General features: G+C 45.4%; 1 protein-coding gene across 1 annotated transcript in view; it reads right to left on the reverse strand.

The window, feature by feature from the left end:
• MIA (MIA SH3 domain containing) overlaps positions 1–9676 on the reverse strand; it is a 32686-nt gene extending 23010 nt beyond the window's left edge. Inside the window, exons 1-2 of the mRNA XM_078662100.1 lie at positions 9409–9676; positions 4767–4900 (exon numbers count right to left, since the gene is read on the reverse strand). Coding sequence (XP_078518226.1) covers positions 4767–4900; positions 9409–9532 — 258 coding nt within the window. The 5' untranslated portion in view covers positions 9533–9676. The remainder of the gene's footprint in view (positions 1–4766; positions 4901–9408) is intronic.
• Between the last annotated feature and the right edge of the window lie 4371 nt (positions 9677–14047).

Genomic DNA, 14047 nt, shown 5'->3' on the forward strand with positions numbered 1-14047 from the left:
CCCTTTCACTGAGAAAGAGGTGAGGATGGCGATAGCAGGGTTATCCTGCGGAAAGGCACCTGGCCTGGATGGGGTGCCGGGAGACTTATTTAAACAGGAACCAGGAATTTGGGCACCTTATCTTCTGCTGATGTTCAATGCAGTTCTTGAGGGGTGGAAATACCTGATACTTGGCTGGGGGCGGAGGTGGTCCTGATTTTTAAAAAGGGATCTCCCCTGCTCCCAGCCAACTATCGGCCAATTAGCCTCATTGACGTCTCGCAGAAGTTATTTGGCAGGCTGGTACTTAACAGGTTACTAGCCTGGTTGGAGGAGACTGACAACCTTAGCCCATTGCAGGCGGGATTTAGAAAAGGAGTCTCTACAGTCGACCAAATACTCCGATTAAACATCATTTACTGGAAGACAGTACTGATCGAGGGCGGCACTCTTTACGCGGTCTTCGTGGACCTTTGTGCCGCCTTCGATCTGGTCCCTAGGGCCAAACTGTGGGAGGTATTGGTAGAGCTGGACGTCCCGGGTGAAATCCTCCAAATTCTAATTAGACTGCACAAAGACAATTATGCCCGAGTTAGATGTGGGAAAGAAGGCAGGTTGACTGACAGGTTTCCCGTTCGCAGAGGGGTACGGCAGGGTTGCGTACTAGCGCCGACCCCGTTTTGCCTCTTTGTGAACGGGGTGATAGAACACCTGAGCAGGATCCCCAATATTGATGCACCAAAATTGAACAGCAGCAGGGTGCCCGCGATCATGTTTGCGGACGACACCCTGCTGCTCTCCAAATCACCCATGGGGCTACAGAGGGTCTTGGATGTTTTTTTGGGCTTCTGTAAGGAAAGGGGTCTTGAAATAAATCCCTCAAAAACAAAATTCATGATCCTTAACCCCAACCCCAAAAATTCCCCAAACCCCCGCCTGGGCACAACATCTCTGGAAAGGGTTTACACAATAGAATATTTGGGCATTACCCTAAACCAGAACCTATCATGGTCGGCCCATATAACGAAAGCGAGCACAAAACTAGCTCAGAGGGCGGGAGGAATCACAAGAATTGCCAGGAAATCCCCATTGCGTCCGCTGGCACCTGCTATCCATATTTATAAAGCTCAAGCCCGGGGGGGAGTTATCTATGGGAGCGAGCTCTGGGGACATACCCTGCCACACACTATCCAAGTCATAGAAAATAAATTTATCAGACAATTGGTCGCCCTCCCCCCGAGCACCCCACTCCTCCCATTAAGACTGGATTTGGGGGGCGGAGCCAGACCGGCGGCCAAGATGGTCGCCCGGGCTCCCGGCTCCGCCGGCTCTCCTCTCCCGCCGCCTGATTCCGTCCCCCACCCCGCACAGCTCCGGTGCTCCCGTGTGTCGGATGGGGCGCTAAGCAGATGCGTCCGACTCCGAGGGATTTCCGTGCCCTGAAAGCGAAGCACCGGACCTCCGTTATTTTGGCCTGCACGAGCCTTGAAGCCGGGACCCCGCGTGATCTCGCAGCCGCCTGAGAGTGCAACAACAACGGCCGCACGGACCCAGAAGGTACCGGTGAACCGCTATGCAGGTCAGCCCGCCCCCGAGAACTTGGCTTTAGCGCTGCCCCATAGAACATGAGGGCAAGACACTTGCTGTCCTTCAGCGCTGATTTGGTGTCCCCCCCCCCGATGAAGTTGGTCGTTTACCAACGGCTTTTACTACTCTGCTGGAACTTTGCTTGGCCCGCAATGCGCTGCCTACACTCCGCATCACAGTTACTTGGAGCTGGTTGCGGAGCTTTACCATTGTTGCACCATCCTGACTACGGGGGCCCGTATGAGCCCACACGCCACGAAGTGGGGGCGATGCCTCTATAGTGTACCAACGTTGGGGAACTGTTGACACCATCCCCCCTTTCTCAAACCTAGGGCGGGCGGCCCTGACACTGGTCGAGGCGGCGTCCTGTCGGGGGTCCCTCCTGTGAGTAGTGTTGTAATGTGGTGGTTCCGCAAATGGCGCTGGCAGCGTGCACAATAGATCTAGAGGAGAGGGATCATATACCTCCCGTGCGCTGGAAGGGCGGAATTGGATCCGGATCGCTACAGGGGTGAGCCCGGTATCACTGGAATGGGGACAACAACCTGCTGCCGGTATCCTTGTTGCGAGACATTGTTTATGTGGCCCCTGCTCAGCCTTGTTGTGCAGGCACTGTGGTGAGAACTTGCTTTGAATTATCGGCGGCGAGAGGGGGATTCGCTCCTTGAAGACTCCCTGTTTGTTTTTAATTGATTGCTTCATGGACATCCGATTCCAGGGGTACATCGTCTCATTGGAGCGACCACCGGCTATGTTTTATTCTTCTCCCTCTCGCGCGCATCTCCTGGTGACGAGTCTTGCTGTGGGGGCCGGAAAACTACAAGATGGCTGTCCTTGTTGTACTACCCATTGTTCTCCGGATCGTGGATGGCCAAAATGGCGGCGGATGAACTTTGACAGCGCAGTTACCTGGAACACTGCAAGACTTCCTATTCTTTTCTGATCTGGCCTCCTAATATTTGCGGCATACTTATGCTTTGGGCTACATGAGTCGTGTGCATCAATGACACTCTGTTCCTTTGTATCGGCATGGGGAGATTTCCATTTTGTTCGGGTAGCTTGAGGGGTTGGGCTGCAATTGTGATTCTGAACTTGTTGCTCCTTGACGCTGTATTATTCACTCTGGTATCATAGTAATGATGTGGGGCGGCGGGGGAGGGGGGGGCGGGGGCCTGTACTGGGGACCCTCCATGTCTTCATCTTTCCCTATCGTGGGGTTTTCTTTCCTTCTTTTATCTTTGTGTGGAATATTGTCTCTTTTTCTCTTCGTTGTCTCTCTTCTCTATATTTCGGGTTTAGACACGGGGCGACAGGCACGCTGCTAGGGGGGTAGGCCGTAGCCGTATGCAGAGGTGCAGGGTGGGGGGATATTTCTGTTTTTCATTTTTCTCCTTCTGTTCTATGGCCTTTATTTTTCTTTTTGCTTTTCTTTCTTTCTTCTTTTCTCTTTTTTGCGGGTCTGCTTAGAGGTGACTCTCCGTGCGTTTTCCTGGTTCAGATAAAGTGTGTATGTTTTTTAATGCTTTATTACACGGCGGGCGGACACGGTCTAGGTGGGGACATGTAATGTTTATTGAATATCCTGTTTCTACGTCCTGACATGAATATCCTGCCTACGATGGTCCTGCTGTGTATATCCTATTTCATGTGTAACACTGGCTTTGGAAAGGTCTAATTGTGCGGCATCAGATCCTGCTCTTCTTTAATTTAAAAAACAAACCTTCCCTAATCCTGTGACCATATTGGTACTGAGTTCTCCTGAGTTACAGCATAGATTTGTGAGGTGTGCCTTGGCATTGCTCCTGTTTTACATTGTCTGCTTACTCTACCTCTATACCTGTGTTCAGCCGGGACGGTTGGTAGACTCTGAATGTAACTGATTAATACTAATAAAGGTTTAAAAAAAAAAAAAAGACTGGATTTGGCACTGCGACCTATCACTGAAGAACTGGGCCTCAAACCTCTGATCTATTGGCGTCGCCTATGGAGTAGCCAGGATCTCGTCAATTACAGAAATGAGCTGCAGGAATTTCTAAAGTTACCCAACGCCACCAAGATACCCTGGCTAAGGTATATCAGGAGTATGTTCATGACTCTCGGAGTGCCAGAGCTATGGACAGATCCGGAATATGCGTCCGCAAGGATCTCCAGGAAAACACTTTCCAATTTATTTTACAATTTTATGCTCCCAAAAACACTGGACACCACCCGGGAAGGGTCTCTAACCGACCTCTTCATTAAGGTAAAAGACTCATACAGCCATGAGTGTGTATTAGATGGTATCTCACCGACGTTCACACGGAAGATCTTTTTGCAATGGAGGTACGGGTCTCTCCCCCTAAGGTCTTTCACAAAGTCCTGGGCTGGCCGACTGGAGACAGGGGCGTGTCCGGCCTGCGCAAACAAACTGGAGAGTGACTTGCACGTGGTATTGTTCTGTAAAGCCTATACTAGAATTAGAAGCCATTGGCTGGTGCCACTCCTAAAAAATCTGGGATTCAGAACATACGCCCCGGCTTACAGAGTCCTAAAGACAGACCTATCTGTGCCAACTGTGTTCGCAATGGCAAAATTCCTGACTGCAATGTGGCGAGTCCGCGCACAAATAATGAATGACACTGTAACTACATGAAACACTCCCCTCTTGCCCCCCTTGCATTTGGCCTAGTTGCGTTCTTCAAAATAACATTAAATTAGCATCTGTATAACTATTTTATTAAGAATTGTATTTTAAAAATAGTACACTTGTATAATGTTTGCTATCGTTTTTAATGTCTAAATAATTTGTATATCTTTTATGATCTTTCATGATCGAAATAAAGATTTTGAATGAAAAAAATATATATATATACTAAAAGAGCAGTTCAAATTGCACTGTGTCAAAGGTACAGAGCTGATGCGATGGTTTGTCTAGAGCCTTAGAGCTGTCTCCAACCGGACAAACAAATATACGGTCACATCGGTCTATGTGCCTAGTCTTGGACAGAGGTTACGCACAACATGATAGTAATACTTACTAAGAAATTAACTGCATGTACAATAGCTTCTCAGTACATTAATGTGCAAGTGTAAAACATGTAACAAGTCACCATTAGAAAAAGATGTCAAGTTAAAACTTGAAACTAAAATGGAGACTCAGTGCAGGCCCCAATTTACTTTACTACAATATGACAAGTTTATAATCACATAAGCTGACTTACACTGCCATACCAAAAGAGCCTCCCCTTTCCTTTCAGCTTGGAGAACACATAGAGGACTTGACCTCTAGCGACGCTGATAAACCTGCAGTCCTGAGCAATGTAGTCCTCCAGAGCGACGCCAATTGAAATCGGATCTAAAAGGGAGATTTAAAAAGATGATCATGAGGAAGTAGGAGATGACTTCCCGTACAACCAAGATGCCTATTTCAAAGCTCATGGTCTAATACGTTGAAATTCTTTCCACTTGGGCTTATTCCTTTATCTGTAGCAGATGTATACATGTTAGAGATTCACAAGGAATTCCACAAATGCTCCTGGAAATCTACAACTGTTTTGCCCTACCCCTCCTTATTTGTACTACTGGCAACAACAATCAAACAGTCAATCCTATAACAAAACAATATATTCTATATCAAAAATGTTTCACCCTTTCCACCATAACTCTTTCTTCTTATAGCAGTTTAATGACCTTATAAATTCCACAGCATTACGCTACTTCACCAACATCTTATTTGTGGTCTTAACTATCCCTTGGATCTTGAACAAGAGTTCCACAAAGTAGTGATGAAAGACGCTAATACATGACTATCTACTCAGCAACACACAACAAAGATAGCACAGCAGGCATAATCTTAGTGCTGATTGACACCATCTCCTTTGAAAATCATACAGAATCTTTTTCATCTGAGCTTCAATTTCTTGCATAGGAAACCAGTAGGTCTACTGTTAGAGCACACATTTTGCTCTTTCATTTGTAGGGGTGCATCATAATAATGGGTACTCCGCACCTACATATAATCCTTTATCTTATTAATCTAGGCCGTTAGAACATGAACTGTAATAACGTGAAAGGTAATGTGTTAGGGATATTTACGATGTAAACGTGAAATAATTAACGTTGCAACTACATGCGGTTAGTCACAAACCATTAATGTGCAGAATTCATACGTGTCGCTGACAAGTACTCACACAATTGATGTTCTTATGGAACGTGTTAACTTAGGGGCTGACTACGATGTCATTAGGATAGCCTTCCGGACGAGTCGGTTCCAGAAAGCTTTCCGTACGACTCCCACTCAGGGAGTTCCACCGACCGATTACGATGGGTCCATATGTCTACGGACTCGGTTCGGTCGGACTCTCATTGAATTCAATAGGAGTCTATCTACCCAATGTGAACACAGGCTCCCATTGAAAAAGGGGGGGGGAGCGTGCACCCTGTGGTGGGCACCCCATGGTGCACGCCACATAGTGCATGCATGGAAAGGGGGGACCCATTGGTGCCCCCGCTAACAATTTAGAGGGCCCTAGGTGAAGGGGGGCCTGCTACGGGCCCCCAAAACCTGATTCCCACAGCTGTTTCATCTTGGCAAAACCAAGTCAGCACGGCTGTCAGAATCGGTCATCGTACTCGCTCGTACAAAAACCATCCCCTGTACGATTCAGCTCCAAATGTGTCGGACTGCCTGAATCGCTTTTGGAACCGATTAGGTCAGCCCGGACGGCTTCCTCGCATCGTACTCGGTCGTCCAGAAAGGTGGACGATTCATTCGGAAACATAGGCTCCGACATAGGCTCCCACTCGGATTCACTTAATCCAAATCATTTTTTGTGTGTAATTTCATGAGGCCTTCTGCTGTTTCTCATGTTGACCGATTTCTGTAGGCCTGAATTGTCTTTTTCCCCTGGAAGCTCTCGCATTAGATTTATTGGTGAATTTCATGTGCATGTTGAATTTTTTCTTTCTCACGTTTCAGTTGCAGATGGAGAAATTCATCCTTGTTAGCTAGAATAATGTATTTGTTTTAGGAGTTAGGCTGAGGAAAGAGAGAATACATTGAACGGCATTACTGATAATAAAGAACTGTTGTATTTTTTTCATCGGAGTAAGCCTGGGAATTAAGGTCATCTCGCCAAGGCGCTGGAGCCTCGCTGCTGTGTGGAAAGTTACCTACAAGGAGGTGGTTTGAGTGGATAGTGTGATGCCGCAATGCATCTTGGGATACTACTTGCAAAGTGAAGTATCTAAGTCATGGACAGTCTCCGGGGACTTCTGCCTTGCCATGAGAAACATAGCATCTTAGAACGAGCTCTGTAGCTTTATGCTACTTGACCCATCCAAAGGTGAGGGGACTTTTTGGAAGACTTCATGTGCTGACACCTTTATGGGTCTTGTCTTGGGAAATGCTAAGTAGGGATATCATGTTAGTGGTAGAGTAGGGACAGACTAATGCTTTATATCCATGAACCTCCAATGAAGGGGAATCTCAACGTTGTTGCTATTATCTTCTGTATCCTGATTCTTGAACTGATTATTCTGAGTATGCTGCGCTGCCTAAACTTCGCCCGTAGGTTTGGCTTTGTATTAGTTCCAATGTATTTCTGCACCCTCATTTTGAGTTGCTTGTATGTCCAACTATTCTTAGCTTTGTAATAAACGAACTAAACTCAAGTGGGAGTCTGTGATTCTTTGGAGTCATAGTTCATTGGAACTGTAATGATTGATTTGTTAAAGATTTTCCTCCCCTCCACGCTTTCATGATGACAAAAAGAGACATTGGCTAGGGGTTCCAGAGTAGATCTATAACGTGGAACCCGGCACCTTCACTACCAACCAGATGACTGCCAATATACTCCCAACTTCTTATGAGATATTGCAATAACGTTTTCTTGATTAACCCTTCTTTGCATTGACAGTGACTGCAATGTATTTTGTGTTATCATCTTTAAAATGTACCTTACTTTTATGTACAAACCTTACCTTTTTATGTACATACATCTTTAAGCATTACCTTATTTTACATACAAACATCTTTAAACATTATTAATACTATCACCCCACTTTTAATATAATCAGTTAAATAAAAAGATGGCGCCTTAGATTCAGGAAAGTTGAATGCCTCTTAAGTTGTGCTAGACACCTAAGCAAGCAAGAAGAAAGCAATAAACTTCTAATCAGGGCCGGACTGGGAACAGCAACCAGCCCTGGTATATTGCTGCTCGACCGGCCCTGGGAGCAGGAGGTTGTGGGGTGGTGGGAAGGTCAGAGGGGATGCTAGAAAAAAGGCTGCTCCCGCTTTTGTGACAGGGGCAGATATTGCAGCATTTCTGCAAAACCGTCCCCCTGTGAAAAAACCAGCCCACATGGGAAATGCCCGGTGCTTGCTATGGCCAGTCCGGCCCTGCTTCTGATTTCATAGCAGCTCACTAAAAACCACAAAGCCTGATTCTCCACACTAAAACTGCCCGGCCTTACCCCAAATGCCTCCTGTGCTTCAGACAAACTTAATAAATTCCTTGGACAATTGCATCCACCCTCTCTCCACCACATATCCTGGCTTCTGTGTTTAAATGACTCCAGGGTCCAGATTTCCAGTGACCAGCAAATGGAGGCCTTCGAAGGATTCACCGCTCCTAACCATATCTCCCCTGTTTGCCGTGCAATATGTGTGTAAAGCTTGTTACGGCACGTGCCCTCATAAGTAGCTTAGTCAACGTCTTAACTGAATTGTCCTCCTCCGCTAGACATTTTCTAGCACATTGTAGCTGCAAAGCTATACAATACAGAGTCTGCACATACTCCATGCAAACATTTTACCACACAAAGAAAATGACTGCCTTAAGTGCAGGGAAATGCGTCTGAAAAGAGTACAGTGAAACAGTATCTACCTTCACATTTTGAACAAATGAGTGATTGAAGTTAATGCTGCTTTTGTTCAATTAACAAGTTGAATTTTGAATTTCAATATCTGTTCTTTTTAAGTTTAAAGAGAAGTTTATCGAAAACAGAAAGGATATACAAGATTGGAGAATGAAAAACAGAAGATCAATATCAATCAATTTAGAAATAAGGGAGAAGGAAGAAAATAGGTGAACTTAAGTAAATATGAAATAACAATATATACATGTCTGACTGTAAGCATCATAAATCATAAAAAAGCATGAAAATATGATTCGAAACAGTAATAGTGAGGTGATGAAACCAATACAAGTAAAAATGGAATCAGGAGGGTTTAGGTACTTCTTTAGTTGCAGGTGAGACTGTAGAAAATATTTTGGCCGTATCATCTTAAACATCTGTTCTTATTATGGTAGTCAACCACCTCTGGGTACCTCTGTGGGAGCTTCCACATAGAAGCAAATAACTGACCACGGTCAGGGGGTGAAGGTGACTGGAATGCATCACCCCTGTGCAGAACCAAACTCCCAGAAAGTCAAATTAAAAAAAATATTAATTTGTAATGGACTGAAAAAATGTGTTTTTTTTTCTGCCAGTTTGCACTAATTTGGCGCCAGTTGGCCTTACCTCATCTTTTGGAAGTGATGGCTCTGCAGGGAGTACACTCCGCTAAAAACACACAAAACAAAACCTTGGAAAATTTACCTAGCACGGAGGGCAGGAGCATGTCCACATCGGTATGGCGGAAGGATATTATGAGTGACTAGGCTCACATGGGAGTACCCTCCGCTGGAGCAAACCGCCTTGCCAGCCTTAAGAAGCAGTCCAAATGCTGTACGTAGAGCTATACGAAAACTGCGCAACATAATATATCATAACATAACTTCTCCCTAGATGCCAGCTGCCAACCCCCCTCGAAGTACAGATTTTGAGAGTCCGTTTATATATACATATAATACTCACGGCTGCATTCCTCGTCTGCACAAAGTTTCCTTTCTGCTAGTTTCCCCATCTTCCTGCCCCCATGTGCACTCACAAGAAGAGCTAAAAAGCCCGCCAACAGAAGAAGCCGCGCTGTGGCGCACATCCTCAGAAGAGCTCTATTTGGTAAAAGTATTACGAAAAAGCAACGCGGCGCCTCTACGAGCAGCCACAACCGACGCAGCCACGGATGCTTTGCTCTCCGTTAGAGAGCAATGTAGATGTTTGCTGAAGGAAAATTCTCCTGGCCTGCACCAGTGCCTCAGGAAAACACTTCTCTGTTTTCGGTCGCCTCCCACACCAGTTTTGGAATGTCTTGGTTCTTATCCTGGAAGAATGATGTCATATTTGACTTGGTTTCTGCTAAAAGGATAATTGAGGAAAGGTATTGTGTCATTACAATAAACAATAATATATATGTGTGTGTGTCTATGTGTCGGTGTGTGTGTGTGTGGGTATCTATCTATACACACACACACTCACACATACATATATATATATATATATATATATACACACACACACATGCGAACACATATATATTTAACCCCTTTTGGTTACACAAGCAGCACAGCTTCCATTGGTGCAGCAGATGTAGTGGCATCAGGCTCAGAGGCCTTAGGGGCCCACTAAACCCTGATTATTGGTGCATTTTATAATTCAAACATCATCCAAGGAGTCAATTTCATTTCTTGCACTAGGGCCCATGACTCACTGGCTACACTACTGCTTCAAAGGCTTCAAAAGAACACGATATGGTCTTGTACCCAGGAATTGATAGACTGAACATTGTACACACTTCTAACAAAGCATCCGTGTCCAATCACACAGTATGTGAATATACATAACTTCCATATGTGCACATTAAGCAGAATACTGTACATACATCAAACACAGTACATCTGCCATGATCATCACGGGTCAGATAATCCCGTTTTGGACACAAACTGATGTCTGTGTCCCAAATATTCTTACAATGTGGGTTAAAATTGTTTGAGCAAACAGCGCACATGATCCCATGGGTGCACAGACATAATATCGACTCCAAAATATCGTTTGGACATAATATCGACTCCAAAATATCGTTTGGAGAAAATATCAACAGGACAGAATATAGACAGCCAAAATATCGTTTTTAAGGTAAGTGAAGTAATATCGTTTTTAAGGTAAGTGAAGTAATATCGTTTTTATTTTTAGGGTTCAGGGTCAGTTTTGGGTTTTTGGGTAAAGGGGTATTTTTAGGGTTCAGGGTCAGTTTTGGGTTTTTGGGTAAAGGGGTATTTTTAGGGTTCAGGGTCAGTTTTCAGTTTTTGGGCAAAGGGGTATTTTTAGGGTTCAGGGTCAGTTTTCAGTTTTTGGGCAAAGGGGTATTTTTAGGGTTCAGGGTCAGTTTTCAGTTTTTGGGTAAAGGGGTATTTTTAGGGTTCAGGGTCAGTTTTCAGTTTTTGGGTAAAGGGGTATTTTTAGGGTTCAGGGTCAGTTTTCAGTTTTTGGGTATTATTTTATTATATTTTATTACTATATATATATGTTTAATAAATATGAAATAAAAAAAATATTTATTTAACTTTCATTAATTATTTAATTATTATAAGTTAATTTAAGTAATTTTAAGTATATTTTAGTAATTACTTATTAATAATAATTTAATTTAACACTGTTTTTAGTAAATACGATATTTTTTACAACTATATTTTTGTAAACGATATTTTTAACTCGATATTTTTGTACTTACCTGTTTGTAGATAGAAACTCGATATTTTGACTGTCGATATTTTCTCAACGATATTTTTGATGGTCGATATTCTGTCCGTCGATATTCTTTCAGTGATCCGATCCCATGCTCTATTATAATTGTGTTCTCCATTATGAAGTGCACAACTCATAATTGGGTGCAAATTGCACAGCCAGTAATTTGCGCACATCGTAGTATTACAAATTAGCTTGCTGCCCCATTGTGATCGAGCCAAATGCTAGGTATCAACACGTGCACAAAAGCAGGCTCCTCCAAATCACACACCACTCACATAACACTCCACAGGACACATCTGCCATAACATTACACACACATCCACAGGGGTGTAGCTTGGTCATTATGATTGGGGAGTGTGAGCTTCAGATTTCCCAACAATCACACTGGGAACACATTATATGAGAAGCAGGAAATGAGGGGGCTTAAGAGCAGTGGAAAAAGAGGAGTGAGGATTGTTAGGGGTACTTAAAATGCAATATTTTTCAAACAAAACATTTTTTAAAGCCTTCAAAACATAGACGAGAGAGTGTGTGTGTTGTTGTCTGGGTGGGCATGTAAAAATCCCAGGTGAAATCCGACAGCCAGTGCACATTACCTGACTAAAAGAACGTGTTACCAACTATGTACAAGAGAATACATTTTTTAGGGGTGGTGTAAGATCTCAAACGTACCCCCTGGTGCTACGTCCCTGCACATCTAGCAACTCAGGAATACACAATATAGTTTAGTATCACCTTGCTCACAACAGCATTGTATTCATCAAGGTATAACACAAAATATCTTTCAACAGAACACTTTAAGACAAAGTTCTTAACATGCATCCAAAGCAGTCTAAATATACAATTAACTGGCTATTAGGGTCGGATGTATGACATTACAACGCATGCTTTTACATCGCATGCCTTTACAACGCGGTTTTTACATCGCACACCTTTACAACGCATAGCGCTTTGGGGTGCTGGATAGTGAATAGTTTAATTTACTATTCCAACTCCAGTCCCCGTGGACACTAGGGAAGGTGTTGGATAGTAAATGAAAACTTATTCCCTATCCTAGAGCGCCCCCCAGCGCAATGCGTTGTAATGGTTTGCGTTGTAAAAGTTGCGTCGTAAAGGCACTGCGTGGTAAAAGTTGCGTTGTAAAGGATGTTTCCCATTAGGGTCTGTTGCGGCCAGCATTAATGGCGGGCAGGGGGGGGTGTCTCACGTCGGGAGGGGGTATGTTGGGAAATGTAATAATACATTTTAAAAACGTACCTGACCGCCGGCCGGCCGGGTCCCGCATTTTCTCGGCTCCTGCTCATGCTCTCCTGCCTCCGGCAGGAACAGGAAGCAGGCAGCCTCCCTCCCCTCCAATAAGCCAATAGTGTTGTGATTGGTCAGGACAGCATCCAGCCAGGCGCCTATGGGGAGGCCATTTTCTCCATGTAGGCTGCATTGCAGCCTGCATGGAGAAAGGGCAGAGTGAGCATGACTGGTTTTGGCGGCCCCAGAGGGCTGACCAAACCAGTCATGCTCATTCAGGAGTGGGCACACCACTCCTCTCCTACCCAGCCTTGCTCGTAGAGCAGCCCCGTCCGCCCGCCCGCCCGCAAGCAAACACTTCTGCTTTCTCGCAAACATAAAATGGTATTTTTACCATTTTATGTTTCTGCTTCTTGCACTGCGAGAAAGCAGGGGGCGACGCTCCTCCCGCCAGTGGAGGAGCCGCCCCTGAATAGGGCACCCAACAGCACTTGCTTCCAACTTCACCACTTGCTTTCTACCGATCTGTACCAACAAGAGGACACTTAAGCTAGCAAGTACAGCCCTCTGATCTCACTTACTAAATGAAATTATTAAAGCAGGCACATAGCCTCCACAGAGGTACCATTCCATTTACTTAACCATCTTCATATTTACACAGGCATTGGTGAAGCCAATATGGTTTGAATTTTTTACTTATTAGCTATGCCAATAATGCCTCAACATCATCTCCTACGCCGACGACACCCAGCTCATCCTCTCCCTCACCAAAGACCCGCACACCGCCCTCCACAAGGGTATGAAGGCCGTCGCCGAATGGATGAGGAGCAGCCGACTGAAGCTGAACTCAGACAAGACGGAGATCCTCATCCTCGGACCAGCCCCATCAGCCTGGAAGACTCCTGGTGGCCAACCACGCTAGGAGCAGCACTAACACCCACTGACCACGCACGCAACCTAGGAATCATCCTTGACTCCTCCCTCTCAATGTCGGAGCAGGTAAGCGCCGTCTCCTCCTCCTGCTACAACACCCTGCGCATGCTCCGCAGGATCTACAAGTGGATCCCCACCGAAACAAGAAGAACAGTGACACAGGCCCTCGTCAGTAGCAGACTAGACTACGGCCAAACTCCTACGACAACTACAACGCATTCAAAACACCTCCGCCTGTCTGATCCTCAACATTCCTCGCCGCAGCCACATCACCCCCCACCTGAGAGACCTATACTGGCTCCCCATCGACAAAAGGATCACCTTCAGACTCCTCATCCACGCACACAAAGCACTGCACAACACCGGACCAGGCTACCTTAACAGCAGACTTAGCTTCTACACCCCGCCCGCCAACTCCGCTCTGCCAGCCTCGCCCTTGCCGCAGTTCCTCGCATCCAACGAGCGACCTCTGGCGGCAGATCCTTCTCCTTCCTCGCCGCCAAGACCTGGAACACCCTTCCCACCCTCCTGCAGCAGACCCAAGACCTACTCACCTTCAGAAGACTCCTCAGCACCTGGCTCTTCCAAAAGTAGCAGAACCCCCCCACCCCCCCTCCCCCCCCACCCAACCCCTCCCAGCGACTTGAAACCCACACGGGTGAGTAGCGCGCTCTACAAGTAGACTGATTGA

This window comes from Lissotriton helveticus, chromosome 9 (genome assembly GCF_964261635.1).
Source record: "Lissotriton helveticus chromosome 9, aLisHel1.1, whole genome shotgun sequence".
NCBI lineage: Eukaryota > Metazoa > Chordata > Amphibia > Caudata > Salamandridae > Lissotriton > Lissotriton helveticus.